Source organism: Xiphias gladius, chromosome 9 (genome assembly GCF_016859285.1).
Source record: "Xiphias gladius isolate SHS-SW01 ecotype Sanya breed wild chromosome 9, ASM1685928v1, whole genome shotgun sequence".
Classification (NCBI taxonomy): domain Eukaryota; kingdom Metazoa; phylum Chordata; class Actinopteri; order Istiophoriformes; family Xiphiidae; genus Xiphias; species Xiphias gladius.
In genome coordinates, this window is record NC_053408.1 from 10,531,786 (window position 1) to 10,548,111 (window position 16,326).

Sequence of the window (16,326 nt, forward strand, 5' to 3'; positions counted from 1 at the left end):
ACAAAGGGGTTTTGCTGATACAACTTTTTTTTTGGTCTCCTATGACCAGTAGCTAATGTTGGAGGCTAATATCGGCTAATCTTAATGAAATAACTGACATGACTGAGTGGGTCAGTAGACTTGATGGCTCTTCTTTTCTTGTGCCACGGTTAAACTACGTTTTAGCGTTTACCATTATCTTGTAATTGTCACTTTACTTTTCAGCAAAAGTTACACATATTCACTTACAAGTAGGTCCTTATGTGTCACTCTGAATGTCAATTATTTCTACAGACATGCCCAACTAGCAAATCCAAACAGGTCAGAAAGTGTGAGATTTCGTTGAAATTGTACCAAAGTATTTTTTTTTTTTCTTCTTACAGGAAATACAAATGAAAGAATATGTTTGCTAAAGGTTTCTTTGTGTTACACTCACAGGTACAGCAGATGGTCCCATTTAAAAGCCCCATTCCCTTTGTCTGACCCCCCATCTAAATATGTAAAAAAAACCACAAAAAAAAAACTATAACTATGTAAAGATTTTTACACCAGAAATGGTGTAAACTGGCTTTGAGGCTGACAGACCTACTATTATGATTTTCCTGCCTCAGACCTTACATTAAATCCACTCTTAAAGCCATTTGAGCGCGCGCACACACACACACACACACACACACACACACACACACACACACACACACACACACACACACACACACACACACACACACACACACACACACGCAGACAAGCAGGCACACACTCGCCTTAGAGACAGGCTGCATCTCTACTCAAAGCAGGAGGCCACTCTGTTCACAGTAAATGATTTCTCATTTGTTGAGCTGTCAGTCAAAATGTGTTCTTTCAAAAAAGAAACTAATTTCATACTTGGCCTCTGTGAATCATACTGGTGGGAGAGCTGGAGTTGAACTAACTGTTTAGAGCAGGAGATTTGAAGAATAAAGGAAATGTGTCCTTAAAATAAATGCAGCCACAACCCTTTTACACGTTCACATTTTGTTCCGGTGATATTTGGTGTGTCTTTTTTTTTTCGTACAACAAATGAAACAAGCAATGGGGCCAAAACCTGGCCTGAAAAAGATGTTGTCATAACAACAAGGATTTTTCCTCGGATTAGCTTTTCGTGCTGTAAATTTGTGTTTGCCTGAGGAACCACTGGACCAATTTAATAGCATTGGCCAAGTTCAAAAAGACAGAAAACAGTCAAATATTTCCAAAGGCCCGCTCTGATGGATTCCTTCTATCTTCCTGGATAGAAAGAAATGTCATTAAATACCAAGGGCGCAGGGACACCGTATCTGGATTACATTTTGTGGTGCAGTTTGAGATTTCTGCTGATAGTGATGGCATGTGTGATGTGGTACAATAATTGTCTCTTATCTAAAATGAAACATCTAACTATGATGCCGCAGGATGGAATGCTAGTGGCTGAGGAAGCAGACTAATTTTTCAATATATGTTGCGTTGTATTTGTCGTTGCTGGGTTTGCTGAACATTCACACCGTGTCAGTAATGCACTTAAACATTCACTGGTTACCGATTACCTCAAGTCAAGCAGTCGAAAACCTAGTGGCTTTTTCAGTTGCATACTGAAGACGGCGCATGGTTGCTCAGTTCCTGATAAGGAGGGGTAAAAAATTAAAGAGTTTGACATTTGAACGGTGTGTTTATTCATTCAAATATGAAGCTACAGCCAGCAGTTTATTAGCTTAGCTTAGCATAAAGACTGGAAAAGGGGAAGCAGCTAGCCTGGTAACAAAGGCAACAAAATCCATCTAGAAGCACTTCTAACGTCACTAATTTACACTTTATAGCTTGTTTTTTCAATCCATACAGAAATCGAAGGGTAAAAACCACAATTTAAGGGCGGTCATGTGCTGGAATATTTCTCCACCAGTAGCATTTACTTCTTGGATTGTCTCGCCTGACAGCTGCACTCAGCCAAGAAAAAGTCCTCACATTACTCACTTAAAACATTCAGTTATTGAATTTTCACTTTGGTTTTTGTATGAAGTACACAAGCGAGATATAACATGTTCCTCTGCAAGGTTTACAGGTGCTAGTGGGTGGATTTAATAACCTTTGGACAGAGCCCCTGTTTACAGTCTTTATGCTAAGCTAAGCTAACCAGCTACCGAATGTAGCTTTATATTTATATTCATATTTATTTATTTCCCAAGATGTTAAACTATTCCTTTAGGACTAAAAAGCATCAAGCCTCACAATTCTCCCGAGGGCCATGTTAGCATTGGGTTTTTTTTGGTTTTTTTTTCTTCTCTAAAAACCGTCCTCACAAAATTTTACAGCTGATGAGGGCGAAACTTTTTGCAACCTCACACTCCTCCCAGGATCAAAGGGGCAAAGAAAGAAGACACGCTCGTAGGATTTAAAACTCTAATGAAGTGCCCAAACTTGGCTCAGGCTGCAAGATTTTCATTGTTTTAATTTTGTCATTGAAGTCTATTTATGATTTTTAACCCAACAAGGCTCTCCAAAGAAAAAAGATCTGGGGAAAAAAAACAATACCTGAAATGTTCTCATGATCCTCCTGGGTTTTACATAGTATCAGCCTTTGTAATAGTGACTCACAAACGCAAAACAAACAAACAAACAAAAATTCCGAATGATGCCAGCAGTGACTTTCAATAGCTGTGTTTCAAGCTCTCGTTGTTTTTACTGAGAAAACTCAAATGGACTTCAATGACACTGACCCACAAGGACGGAGCAGGCAACAGAGCGATGATGTACACTTGAGGGTAATGTGCACTTGAGAAGCACATCATGCCCAGAACACATTGTGATTGTTTATAATTTTCATCAGTCACTTTTCCGAGAAGCTTTTTTCATCTGTCAGTCTCAATTGTTACGCCTGCCTAAGAGTCATTGTGTTATTTTTCAGATGTTCCTTCAGACTCTCCCCTCCTCACTCACATAATGTCCACGTGCTCAGTGTCAAAGAGAAGTGAAGCAATGCATGTTAAATGATTCCCGGGACACGCTGCATGCCTGGCCTTGATGACTTCTCAAGTGTTTTTCAAATTAAATCAAAATGTAAAAAAGGTCAGTAAAGTCATTTAGATAGACAAGTCACTGTTTCAATAATTTGAATACAAGTCTTCTGATGTGGTATAATTTAAATCAATATAGAATTTGTAATAATATCACATTGTCATATCAGTGGTACGTGGTTTTTACTCCCATGGTAAACAATTTTCTAAATTGACTGACTGGAGCACTGACAGTAAACTTACAAAAAAAAATTTTGCCAATTAATCCCTTAAATTTTGCACCATGGAGCGAAATGAAACAAAAAGACGTGACATCTTACAGTGGTCAAACATCCTACGCAAGATGTGTGGACGAAAGGCCTACTTAATACCTCTTTGCAGTCACACTAAAATTAAAGGTCACACTTTTTTTGGTAATTTTCCACAACATTACAGCCATAATACATGCCATACATTTTAAATTTTTACAATATAATTAAATTTCCTGTTCTTATTGGAAAATGTACATTTTGTTTACTCGTCATTAGAAACTGTATTTTCCTACATGATCTCAACTGGCGTCACGCACCTCAAATTTCAGAAACAAATTGCTTTTAAATTGCCATTTTATTGTTATTTCTCATTGACCTAAGTAATGAAACAAAAACAAATCATTATCAGGTTATATGAAAAAGCAAATAAAGAACAAGTCAACAGCTCTAGCAAGATTCTGTCAAAAAAAATATGAAAATTATACTTTCACATTTTCTCCCCTAAAACAAATCAACAAAACAACAGTTGACAGCAAAGATTAAAAAAAACCACACACTCTTCTCCATCCACATGGCAAATCAGTCGCTCTGGGATCTTAAATGAATGAAACTTGAGTTTTGAGAATCAAGGTTGTCAGGTTTTGTTGAACTAAGGAGCCCTGCCGTTCCAAGTGAACCTTACTATATTTTTTTAACTTTGGAGAGAGATCAAAACCACTTAGAAATGTCCTTTTCGTTTCCTGACATTTGACACCTAGAGCACGAAGTTTTCGTTTTTCTGCCTTACCGTAAATTTACAGGCAGCATAAGAGTTGACAATGGATGTAAGTTGTTGTTTTACCCGCCCGCGACTATTCGACATCGTGTGAGTCACATGTCGCTCATGCCAAGAACAAGAAATTACTAATGTTATCTGAGAAATAAGTGGTCAACATGCTACATGCTGCAGCCGCTGTAGTGGACCATTAGGTAGACCTACTGTATGTCTAACTGAGTCAGAAGTTGGACATTGTAGTCACGCTCAAATAGTCTTTACTGCTGAGGGTTACACCGTTCCAAGCTGTGAACTCCAGTCATTATCTGGCTCCGGCTCTCATAGCGGTGCTATTCTTCTGTTCCACATTCTCGCCCCGTCTTTTTAAACGAACCACTTGCATCCTTCGAGTGCGATCGGAATCAAACGCCGAAGTCAAAGGACGGAGTGAGTGCAGTTTGAAGGGGAAAAAAAATGTTGCCATAGTGACCAGGTTAAACTTGAAATGTGCGGCGCTAAGGGAGCACCCGGGTTCTTGATAGTTCTGGGACCAGAAGAGCAAAAATGTGCTTTGATGAAAGCACTCAAGATGATGATGGAGCTGGTATTAACTCTGATGCTGGGAACATGTTGATTGGACTCGCGCTTCGTGGAAATGGAGGAACCAAATATACCCTATAAATCTAATCCAACCTAAACAACAGGAGGCCGATTCTCCCGCTCGGGGAGTGTCCGGTTTGAGCTAGCTTTGTGTGCGCGCACATGTGTGTGGCTGTTTAGCTGTGTGTTGTTTTCTTTTGTATCCACACACAAGAGCACAGGGACTTCAGGGGCACTCAATGAGCTGTGATATCTTACACCCTTGTCTCTGCCTGTGTGCGCATACAAGCACATGTGCATCTTTATTTTTAGGGTGTGTGCCCGGTGGCAGGGTCGAGCAGGGTGCCAAAAGGCTTCAGCGCGAAGGACATAGCTCAGACACCAAGTATGTTTCCACCATGCATCCATCACTCAGACTGTCCGGCTGACAGCTGAGCCAAACGCACAGTGATGGGTTGGCCGCAGGACATACAGACATGTGCCCGTGTCAGTGAACTCCCAAATTCATCTGCGGGCATCCGCTTTTGAACGTAGCCCAACAATGTTAATGAGGGGGGTCTAAAGGGGGTGGGATTGGGGAATGATGGCAGGCGATAGGCCCCACGGCACACAAACAGGACCTAAAGGTGGAGCGGACTTGACATGTCGAAGTGATACAACATTTTCCTCTGACCCCTCGACCAGTTTATCTCACTCCAAGTGGCTGTTATGTGGAAGGAGGTTTTTAATAGAACTGTTTACGGATATACATTAACATTGTTTCGAGGCAGTAAAAATGCCAGTAGGTGTTTTACAAAGACTTTAAGTGAGGTTGTGCAAAAAATGTACTATCGCTGGATAAAATAAGCAAATAATCCAACAGCTGGATCTTTTCCTTACACTATGGGCTCTAGTCTACAGTCTCCAGGGAGCTCTTTAAAGGCTGGAAAATAAGCTCATTGATGTCATCAGGGTTGATTCAGCTTGGCCTTGGAGTCTACAAATTTATAAGACAAAGCCTATGATATGAACTGGAGGCATGGAGTTTGAAAGATGTGCGGTTTAATCAGAAAGACACAAAAAGACACTATCCAGTTGCGTTATGGGAAATGTAGGATCCAGTGGGTTGGCGCTTACGAGTTAATGTCCCATTCAGTACATATTATGGTCACAAATTTAAGGAATCCTTATCAAAAATGTTTGTTTATGTTACATGTTAATGTTAAAAAAGGGATAGTGGTTGACATATAATTAACAAATTTATTAATTTATTTATTAACAATTGATATCACTGCTGGTATTGCCCTCGAGGTAAAGTCCCCCTATTTATTTATGTCGATGTACCCAGCTATAAGGACATTTAAAGTCTTTATTAAAGTAAAGTATTTGCAATCGTAACTTCTCCTATGGAGACCTATTTGATATTATTACAACTGTGTTTTACGATATCGTCACTCATTATTTATGGGTGGCCACAGGAAGAGCTATAGTTGTTGATAAATACATCAATAAACACTTATATCTGCTCACAGCTGCGTGTCTCTTTTTGTAACGCTTGTCCGAGTAGCCATGTTAAGGCATGGCCAAATGAACCTGTTACTGCCCTCTGACTATGTACCCTGGCCACTAAGTTCCCATGAAGTCCTGTACAACCAGACCCCCTGTGCTGAAACTATTCTTAATTTAGGAATATGCTTCACCTGAGGACAATTTAAACAATAAATAAATAAATGTCTTAAAACTAGTTTCTTACACAGAGGGCCAGATAATTAGCTAACATGCAGCATCCACAGTACTTATTATTTTTACTTTAGTGGTGTGAATAACTAAGCACATTTATAACTAATGAAACTGCCACAACCACTTGAGGTGGCTGAACTGGTGACTTTGGAGGCCCCCTGGGTAGTCGACCGCTTTTCCTGCTTGGTGGTCCCAGCCTTGTGTAAAGGACACTAGAACCCCGAGTTGACATTTATTCAGAATATCAGAAGCAGAAAAAAAGCACTCGAACAGCACTGGAAATGCTGCATCATCACCTACATTTCGTTTCACATCGTTGCTGTGACCTAAACCCGCAGCCATCCAGCTGGCAGACATCCCTACGTGTGGCTTTGAAAAGTTAGTGATGTTGGTTAGCCTCAGCATTTCCAACACTCTCAGGCCGTGCCGTGCCGCGCCGCGCCGGCTCTGTGTCCTACCACAGACCGATTTCATTTGCCCCCCCCTCATCCTCTCGTGCAGCGTCTCGGTATCTCAGGTCGCGCAGGCGGCAGCGGCACAGCGCGCGCTCGTCGCCCGCGCGGTTTATCTCTTCCTGACTCGCTCGCGGGACCGAAACGCCCGCAGTTGAGCTCGCGCTGTAATCTGTGGCAGGTGGAGATGGACAGCAGCGACGGAGGAGCCGTGGAACCGTCTCTCGCCGGTAGGAAAACGTTTTTCATTTATACTCCTCGAAGCTGTCTGGGTGTAATTTAAGACGCGAGTTGTGGCCGCTGTTGTCTGTCGACTACATTTTTCTACAATACGTCTCTTATTCAGGTAGGTATAAATGGTAAAAATGCGGTTGTTTTGGCTAAAGCTGTCAAAACCCCGCATATTTGTACACTGGCGAGAAAACGCCTCATTAATCCCGTGAGGGCGACAGTGTGTCTGTAGGTGTCTTACTTTTTCTCTTAACCTAACATTTCCTCAGTAATACACCTATACCTGTGTTGCGATACAGCTGTACCTACTTTTTTGGGGTTTTTTCTTTTTGCTTCGACTACTTTTTTTTTTTTTTTTTTTTTAATTTTTCTTTATTTATTTTTTTAATAGCAGCACCTTTTGTGTGGAAAACACTTTGGAGCCATAAACCACGGGCCTGAACCAATTCTGTGTCAACAGCTGTTGCAGTGATATGTGGATCCTGAGATGCTCTGAACAGGGTCAAGAGACTCGGAACTTTAACATAATGTATGATTTGTCAAGGTTGTGTGAAGACTGAGTCTGGAACAGACCTAAACACACTTAAAGTAGTGCTACCAAGTCCAGGGTGTATTTTAAAAGGTTAAGTAATGTGTAGACTAATGATTATTGTCTCCTGCTTAAAATTGTTTACACTTTATGGGTAGTAAAATCACTATTATAAAGTGTGTCGTCGTTGTTCTCTACACCGGCTGCCACAGTTATATTTCCGAGGAAATATTTTCTTGACAGCAGTGGTCCTGTTAATGGAGGTCAAAGGTGTTACGTTGGCTGCCTGGGTTAATGAATGGAGTAATTATTTAAACCTCGGAGGTTAAGGATCTGTTAGCTCTGCCCACAAGCGTCCCAGTCAGGGCGTGACGGCCTGTTTGTGTTCCTACGCACATTTTTTATACTGCAGCCCTGAATGTGTGTGCTGCAGATGCTTATGTGTGTCAGTCACGTTAAGCTGGAAGTTTGAGGTACCTTAAACTGTATGCACCACAAATGGCACTGCAGAGTTTTTCAGTTTCCACTTGAAAATTTCCCTTTCTTACCAGTTACCAGTTTAAATGTTTGTTCCATTACTTTTGGAGCCAGGGTCATCTTGGCTTTTCTAAGAGCCCATCAAATATCCTTAGCCCTTTGCAACTTTTCTCTTAAAGTAGTAGGAATATCTAGGGTGGTTAGAGCTCACGAGTTGGTGGTTCGATCGTCTTTGAGCACTGAACTTATTGTATGTATTATAATGGCTTCCCGATAAGGAAAAGAGTGATATTTTGGGGTAGTTTTCTGTATGACTGTACAACTATACACGTGCATACTCACCCGCATCATTCAGTGTATTTAAATGAAACACCTAATGGTCCAGCACTGCTCGTCATATTTCAATTAAGTCTGTGTATCTACCTATACAGTAGATGCGTGTGTGTGTGTGTGTCACACTGTTATTATTGTGAGTGTTACCATGACGTACTCAGCTGCGCCTCAGTTCAGGCAGAGTAGACCCACTCAAACACCCAGCACTGGCCACATCATCATCTTCTGCATCATCTTTAAATGACCTTGCTCTCCTCCGTCCCCTCCTGCATCAGCTTCAAGCCCAAATAGCTCCAAATGACGGCCGCCTTCCTGCCAAGCTCCGCCGCTCCGCCGAAGAGATGTTCTTTCCAATTGCATGCAAGCAGTCATTTTTGCTGTGAACAAAATGTCCTTGATTCATCAAATCCCGCGCCTCCTACTCCCCACTCCCCGGGGTGATGCTGTAATTTTCACTAGCACTCCTCCAGTGTGAGGCACGGGGAGTTCGTAGATTTTTAGTACCTTGTGTGATTCTGTTGGGCTCTTAGGTGTGTACACAGCTGGGTCAGCCTCACACTCTCCAGGCAGCATGACGACTCAAATTCACAAAACTACCATACTAAAGAAAGGCAAAGCTGACAAATCATATGACATGTTTCATGCACAAGATACTCACTTTTACATTAAAAATGTTAAGGAAATAGACTGATAACAGCTTGCTCAGAACAGGCATACAAAAGCACACTTAGAGTATAATTAAAAGAAAAAGGTGAATGTTTGAGGCTGCTTTTTAAGGAACGCACAGTCTGAGCGTTTCTCATCAAAAAAACTATTTCAGTCACTAGGAGCATAAAAACGTAAATGACATACACAAAAAATTGCGGTGCATGACTACCCAGTGCTTTATGTACAAAAAATATTCTTAAATGCATTTCTAGTTCATACAAGTGGACAAAAGCTTCACAGAAAGAAGCCAGGCTTGTCCTCTCCCTAGAACTTTAGGGATATATATATATATATATATATATATAATATTTACTGTGGGGGTTCAGAAGTCCATTTCACAAAAGTTCACATGCACATCACAAAAGGTTCCAGAGTTTCACAAATGATTTGACGCCCGAAAATTGTAGATAAATTTGCCAGCCTTTCAGGGCTCTTGCATGTTCATGCATTATTCGCACGTGTGCAGTTTGTTCTGATGAGAGAATGATCTTGACAGGAGTGAAATTACCTCATACTGGAGCTTGCAGTTTGCATGTTGTAAATTTAGTGAAACAGGCTCCAGGCCAGCAAATATATTCACTCCCTGCCTTGGGCTGGTGTTGGGGCTGGGTTCAGAAAGTTTTGATTTTCAACACATTTTGCATTTAGCCTACACTGGACTTGAAGGATGAGTTTGTCAGTATTCTACATTTTTGTTATTGTCATCTACTCCCCTGTCTCTCAGTACTCTCTGACTTCTCCAGCCTGTCTGTGGCACTCAGCCCTTCATTGCTACTGAAGAAATAAATCTTGAAAAACAGGTCACGAGCATATAATACAGTTCTAAAGAAAGCCTAAACAATTTCCTTAAACAACTGGCAACTGTAGTTTGTAGCAAACATTAGTCAAGCAGGGGTAAATAGCTGCAGATTTAGTGAGTATTTACAGCCAGAGGACAGTACGTGGATCGGTATAACCTACAGTTCATCGTAATGCAGGTACCTCACTAGTTTTCATTCAGTTCTTCAGGTTCATATTATGGCCACGCTTGCATTGTCAGACCCAAGATCTAGCAGCGCCCGACATCCCTCACCATCCTGCACCTGGCAATAGGTCACATTCACAGATTATATCTATCCCAAACGTTGGTGATGAAGTTGAGTAACCAGCCTTTTTTTTTTTTTTTCTCCCTCTCTAACTTTCTCTCCCACCTCAGAGTGTTCTCTGTACTTTGGCATTTGGCTGCTGCCGTCTGTCTCAGTAAAAACCATCAGCTGTGAAATTGAGAATAATCATGTGGAACGAGATTGGGATGGGAGCAGCTTGAGCTCCATCCCTTCACTGTCAATGGACTCATGGCTCCCACTGATAAAGTCCAACAAGGATTGAGCAATCGCCCGCAAATTTTTTATTTATTTATTTATTTTTGCTGACATGTTACGAATATTACGTTTTGTCATCAGTGTGACCTGGCGAAGATTTTTCTACAAGACTTGTCACTCTCAGCGCTTTTGTGTCAGGGTGCAACAAGTCCTCCATCTTAAACGGCCGTATAGATAGCTTGTCCCTATCGACCCATAGGAGCATACTAGCGACAACCGTACCAGGACTCCATCCTCATGGTTACAGTGATAAACACACAGTTAAGGTTATGGAACGGTCAAGGATAAAAGAATCAGTGTTTCCACACGGCTAATGGTCTCCTGTATTAAAGTACTGTGTTTTTCTGACCCACCCCCCTCCTAACACTGACTTTGTTGCTCTTTATACTACATCACCTGATTTCCTCTTTTGCTGCCATCATAATTACTACGTACGCTTGCACGGACGACATATGGGCCTATTTTTTTAACAGGAGGACAGTCTGTCAGGATGGTAAATGGCTAATAATTAGCCAGAGCTGTGTCTGCTATATGTTTTAAACAGACACAGATGGGTGTCCCATTGGTGCACCCAAATACTACTCAGCCACCTTAGGTTGTGGCATTCCTAATGTGTTTCATGATTATCCTCAACGTATTAAGGACTGATTAATGGCTATGATAGTCAACTGGAATAAAGATCTCTCTTTATTTGAAGAGCCTCTGGACACTGAGTGTTCACAAAATGAAATGCAATTAACTCAGGAGAATACACAACCATAACTAGAATGGCACTCAGTAGAGCACATATCTCCGCCAATGTCAAACAACATACACAGACTAAAGAGAAAAAAATAGAAATTCATAGTAAATGATCCGGATGTGCCCCAAAATGTACTGGGTTCTTCTCTTGTCCATGCCCCATCCCACCACCAAGTTTGGTGCAAATCAGTTCGGTACTTTTTACGTATTCCTGCTGACAAACAAACAAACCAATAACCAAACAGACGTGGGTGAAAACATAACCCTTTTGGTGGGTCAGAAAAAAAACCTCAAGCAAATAGGCCACTTCAGAGATAAAATCTTGTAAATGACCCAGTTTGACAGTATAGAAGATAGGTTCAATACTGCCTTAAAAATAAAAACATATCTTGTGTTAACCCTGGAGTCACGCCAACTGAATTTGATTTAATCTGTCTGACGCCTGCTTGATCTCAACAAGGCTGAACTGACAAAGTAACTGAATTGAAATAACGTTATGGATTGTCTATATGCCAGCCAAATCCGCAGATTATTATTTTAAATTAGACCTACATTTTTAGTTCATAGCCAGCTGTAAGTCAACTCACACATGTAAACCAAACTTTTGCATTGCAATTTAAATGTTAGTATTTAATGTCCACAAACAGGGGTAACTACGGCAATATTTGTGTAGTACTGTAATTCGAATGTATGTTCATAAGGTTTAAGAAAAAAAAATAGAATCATTTTGTAGTCGCTTGTCGATTTTCCTCCAATTTTTCCCATTGTTTCTCCCAGTTTTACACAACACCCTGTGAGTTTGAAGCTGCTAGTCTCTTTCAGAAAATATATTTAACATAAAAACATGTTCAGTCTTACGTAAGATTCTTTATGGGGTATTTGTCAGTGCTAGCTGTGTGACTATTGTGTTTCTCTGAGGATGGCTACATTCAGGGCGAAGTTAGAAGAACAGCAGAGCATCAGAAATACTTTCTCATATTTGAGGTATTTACCTGTTTTTCAATAAATTACTTTTCAACGCATTTTGCTGATAGCAGGGTCATTCTCCAGCCTCTTAAAGGTGCAGGTCGAGTGTACCACCTTTCTCTTTTTGGCATCTTGGACCAAAAGTCTTAAAACCGGTCAAGGTGGTCCACCAATGGCATCGGCTTGCTAAGCTCCTCTCACTTCAGTCTGTTTCATGTGTCACAGGTTTCATTTCTCTAATTCAACTTTATATCTCCTTAAAAATCAAATGTAATGTCATTTTCAAGTGGAAACCAAATGTTTGACATTGTACTTGTAACCTAAAATTAAGGATTAAAAGGTTATTTCCTTAGCTAAGTCTAAGATAAACACTATTCCCATAGTCATCAAATCAGGTGAATATCTTTTTTAAAGACAACTTATTCTGAATCAAGTCCATTTTATGGAATGTCGGACTTGCATCACGCCTTTTGCTTTTGAACTGTAGGATGCGACTGATAATTTTATCAACTAAGTGAATAATCACTTGACCTATAAAACTGTAGAAAATTGTAAAATGACGTTCGCAGTTTTGCAGAGCCCAGGATGTCTTCAAATTATTTTGGTTTTTTTTTTCCTGGAACAACAGTCTAAAACCCAAAGATATTCGATTTAAAATGATATACAATACAGAAAAGGAGAAAATCCTCACTTTTTAGAAGCCAAAACCATAGAATGTTTGGCATTTTAATCAATTACCCAAATAGCTGCAGATTAATTTTGTCAATCGACTAATTGTTTCAGCTCTGTTGGACAGACTTTTTTTATTTCATTGAATATATACAAAGGAGAGTGATATAAAATATAGGAAAGAGAAAGACTGTGGTCATGTGTTCACCACAGTTCCTCACAGCAGCCATTTTCTGCCCAGGATTTTATCGTTGCAACCCCCTGCCTGTGTTGTTAACACACATTCCCTCAGCTGATGTCCGGCGGTAGCAGGGGAGAATTGACGAGTAAGACAACGAATGTTTAGACAAAACACTTCCATCTTCTTTCTGTGCATCTATCATCAGTAATAATTTGAAATGGACCGTGGGTGAAATTAAAAACCACGGTCATCCTCACTGGAAGCTTCCACCTGTAAATTGCGTGTGCAGCGAACACCTTATCACTACAGACTCACAACACGGTGCTCTTCCCAAACCTCCCCCCTCTGAGCCTACCACTCCCCAGACACACTGAAATGGATTTCTGTTTAAGTCTCCCATCAAAGATATAATGGCTCTCGGGCTGTTCACATTCATTACAAGTCAGATGGCCGTCTCCATCACACAGTGGCAGCTTAAACCTGCCTCTGGATTGATAACTGTGATCTTTATTCGGCTGCTTAGAGGTGAAGACAGGGCAAAGCCACCTCCCTGGCTCTCTCCTGATTCCTCCTCCAACGCACCACTGTCAGCTGGAGCGCAGGGTGGAGAAACAATCCATCAAGGTGCCGTGAAAATGTTGAAATTCCCACAAAAAAGCTCAATAGTTGACATGTAATGACACAACACAAGCTGGTCAATACTAGTCTGTAAACTGAAAACTGAAGAGAGACAGGCTTCCTCTGTATAACACAGTCAAATGTCTGGATACACCTACAGTAAGTATTTTTCACAGCTCATATGTCACTACACTTATGAGCTGGACGATCGGCTCCCCTGTTGGGAAAAACATAAAAGCTTTTTTGTAAGGTGTTGGGCTTGTGTGAAGGAATCACAATCTCCCTGAAGATAAAACAACATAAATACTGGCTGCAAGGAAACATATGTTGAAATACAGTGATCCTTGCAAGGTACAAAGTTAACACAAAACAACACTCTCTTTCGTCTCCCTGACACAAACAAGTGTGTATGAAAAAGGGGCTCCCCCTAAGCTTAACACAGAGTCCCTTGATTTCTCCGTCTCCCCTCCTTTTTTATTTTTTTATTTTTGCTTTTTATTTATTTTTTTGAAAGCAAACGTAAAGTTGCCTCTCAAATGCGAGTCACATGCTGCTGCCACAGTGTTTCTAACATGCTGTTGGCTGGTGAGTAAAGCAGCGTGTGTCACATTTTAGCTGCGTTTGTGAACACAAACATACATTTAGAAAAACTGCTAGTTTGGTGTCATATGTGGACACCCACGCAGAATCGTTCGCGTCTCCAAAAAGAGCATGTTGTATGTAACACAGCAGCATTAGTGGACCGTTGCTCTTTGAGTCCTCGTCATATGGACAGAGGAATGGACAGACACCCTGTGGGCTGTGTAAGAGTTGAATTTTTTTTACGCTCCATTACCTCTATTCCTATGTGGCTGGACTGCAGGTACAGATTAAACAGGGCAGGCAGCATTGTGAAAATGTTTCTCTTTGTGTGTATGTGTGTGTGTGGTGCATATAGGTGTGTATGCCCACATACATATGTGTGTTGTCTTCGCAAATACGTACACCTGTGTGCGCAGCTTTGATGATGCATTGATCAGACATGGCTACAAAGAAAATGTCCTTTTATAATGGACATGAACAGAATTCCTTAGAAACGGTACTCTTATATGATTTCACTCCATACTATCTGTAAGAATGACTTCAACTGCATCAAGATCAGGATCGCTCACCATCAAATTCCTACTACTAATAATATTTCCAAATTTACAGAAATGAGAAACATTTTAGTCAGTACTCCACTCCACTAACCTTTGTCTGTGGCTGATGGCACACAAAATAGTCACAAAATACTTTAACTTCATCTTGCAAAACTAATGATTAAGTTATTAAATCCTTTTCAGTAATTTGGCCTCAACACAGAACTGTCCATGACCGTCTTTGATCTGCTACACCAGTGTTAGTGTCCCTTGCCTTCATATAGTTCTTCCAGTGCAGGGAAACAAACCTCCTACAGAAGAATGGAGGGCGCACCTTGACGGTGTGGTGCTGCAGATGAATTTTCACTAGAGAGCTGGTAGACGACATCCTACGAAACTGCATTGTTGTGGCTGTTTGTTTTAGAAATAACTAATTGCACTGATATTTGTTGGTACAGTTATCCTTTCTATTGACATGAACAATGGGACAAGCTCATTTATCTATAGTAGTAGTATATATAGCCTGACATACTACAGGCTGTAGATAATGGTTTTAATGAGACAGTGTCTTTAATATCCTTCAGATATAGTGAGAATATATTCCTTATGCCCCACACTTAACTAGATTCAGTCACACAGTACAGCTGACAAAATTGGTGGTCAGTTTTTTGCAAAGAGGAGGAGAAACTCTGCCATTTTGAAACCATTTCCATCCTCCCTGGTTTTCCTTGGATCAAATAAGTTTGCTTTGCACCTGATTTGTCATGTAAATGAAATGGTTTGTTATATTCTCTCTATTGGCCATTACTGCTGAACACAGAGACCAGTCAAGCAGGCCAAATTAAATGGCCATTAACTGAAGGAGCTGTTATAGGATGGCTCTGCGACTTGTATAGTGCTGTCTGTTTCAATCACAACTGAATCACAGGGTGCTGCTGGGGAAGCCCCAGGACTGTTCTGTCCACTAACAAGTTATGATCATCGGTCATCTGACTAAAATGACTTGCATAACTTTTATTTCAAAATGTTCTATTTCATGATAGCTGACTGTGATATAAGGGTCTAATTTATTAACTAACCATTTTCTTGCTACCTCTGTATTGGTAGGGTAAATGCTTTGTGTATAAAATGAATTACAGGGGTAACATTAAGAAACATTTATCTGCTAGTGTGCAGTTTCCTGTCGAGCATTTCACTCAGGAGAAAGATGAGCTCTCTCATCATAGAGCTGCTACCTTATCATAGCTGCTACTGTAGCTTGTCTCATAAAACAAAAATACAATATAGCAGTTAAAAATTATGTTTTTGCACAAAAATGTGTAGGGATTGGAGAATGTTCCTCATGACTTTCCAGACTTGCTTCTTTATATTTGGTCACAGTTATAAGTCCTTTTGACTGTCGAATCCAGTTTTAAGAATCATCTGATGTCTATACATCTGATATCTCATCTGTCATGAGCAAGCAAGTCAGGTTATTAGTTTTGGCCTTGGTCATTTTTTAATAATGTTTTATTAATTATGTTTTATTACCAAGAGCGACAAGGGAAACAGAGGAAATAGGCAAATTCAATGTCCTTTCAATATTTTTATATTAATAGTGGGTCACATGA

The 16,326-nt window shown here is 40.5% G+C and overlaps 1 protein-coding gene across 1 annotated transcript in view; it reads left to right on the forward strand.

Annotated features, from left to right (window-relative positions):
- The first annotated feature begins 6,859 nt into the window (after nt 1–6,859).
- The window catches only part of LOC120794619 (zinc finger protein 385C-like), a 74,802-nt gene continuing 65,335 nt past the window's right edge, over nt 6,860–16,326 (forward strand). Inside the window, exon 1 of the mRNA XM_040135837.1 lies at nt 6,860–7,014. Coding sequence (XP_039991771.1) covers nt 6,972–7,014 — 43 coding nt within the window. The 5' untranslated portion in view covers nt 6,860–6,971. The remainder of the gene's footprint in view (nt 7,015–16,326) is intronic.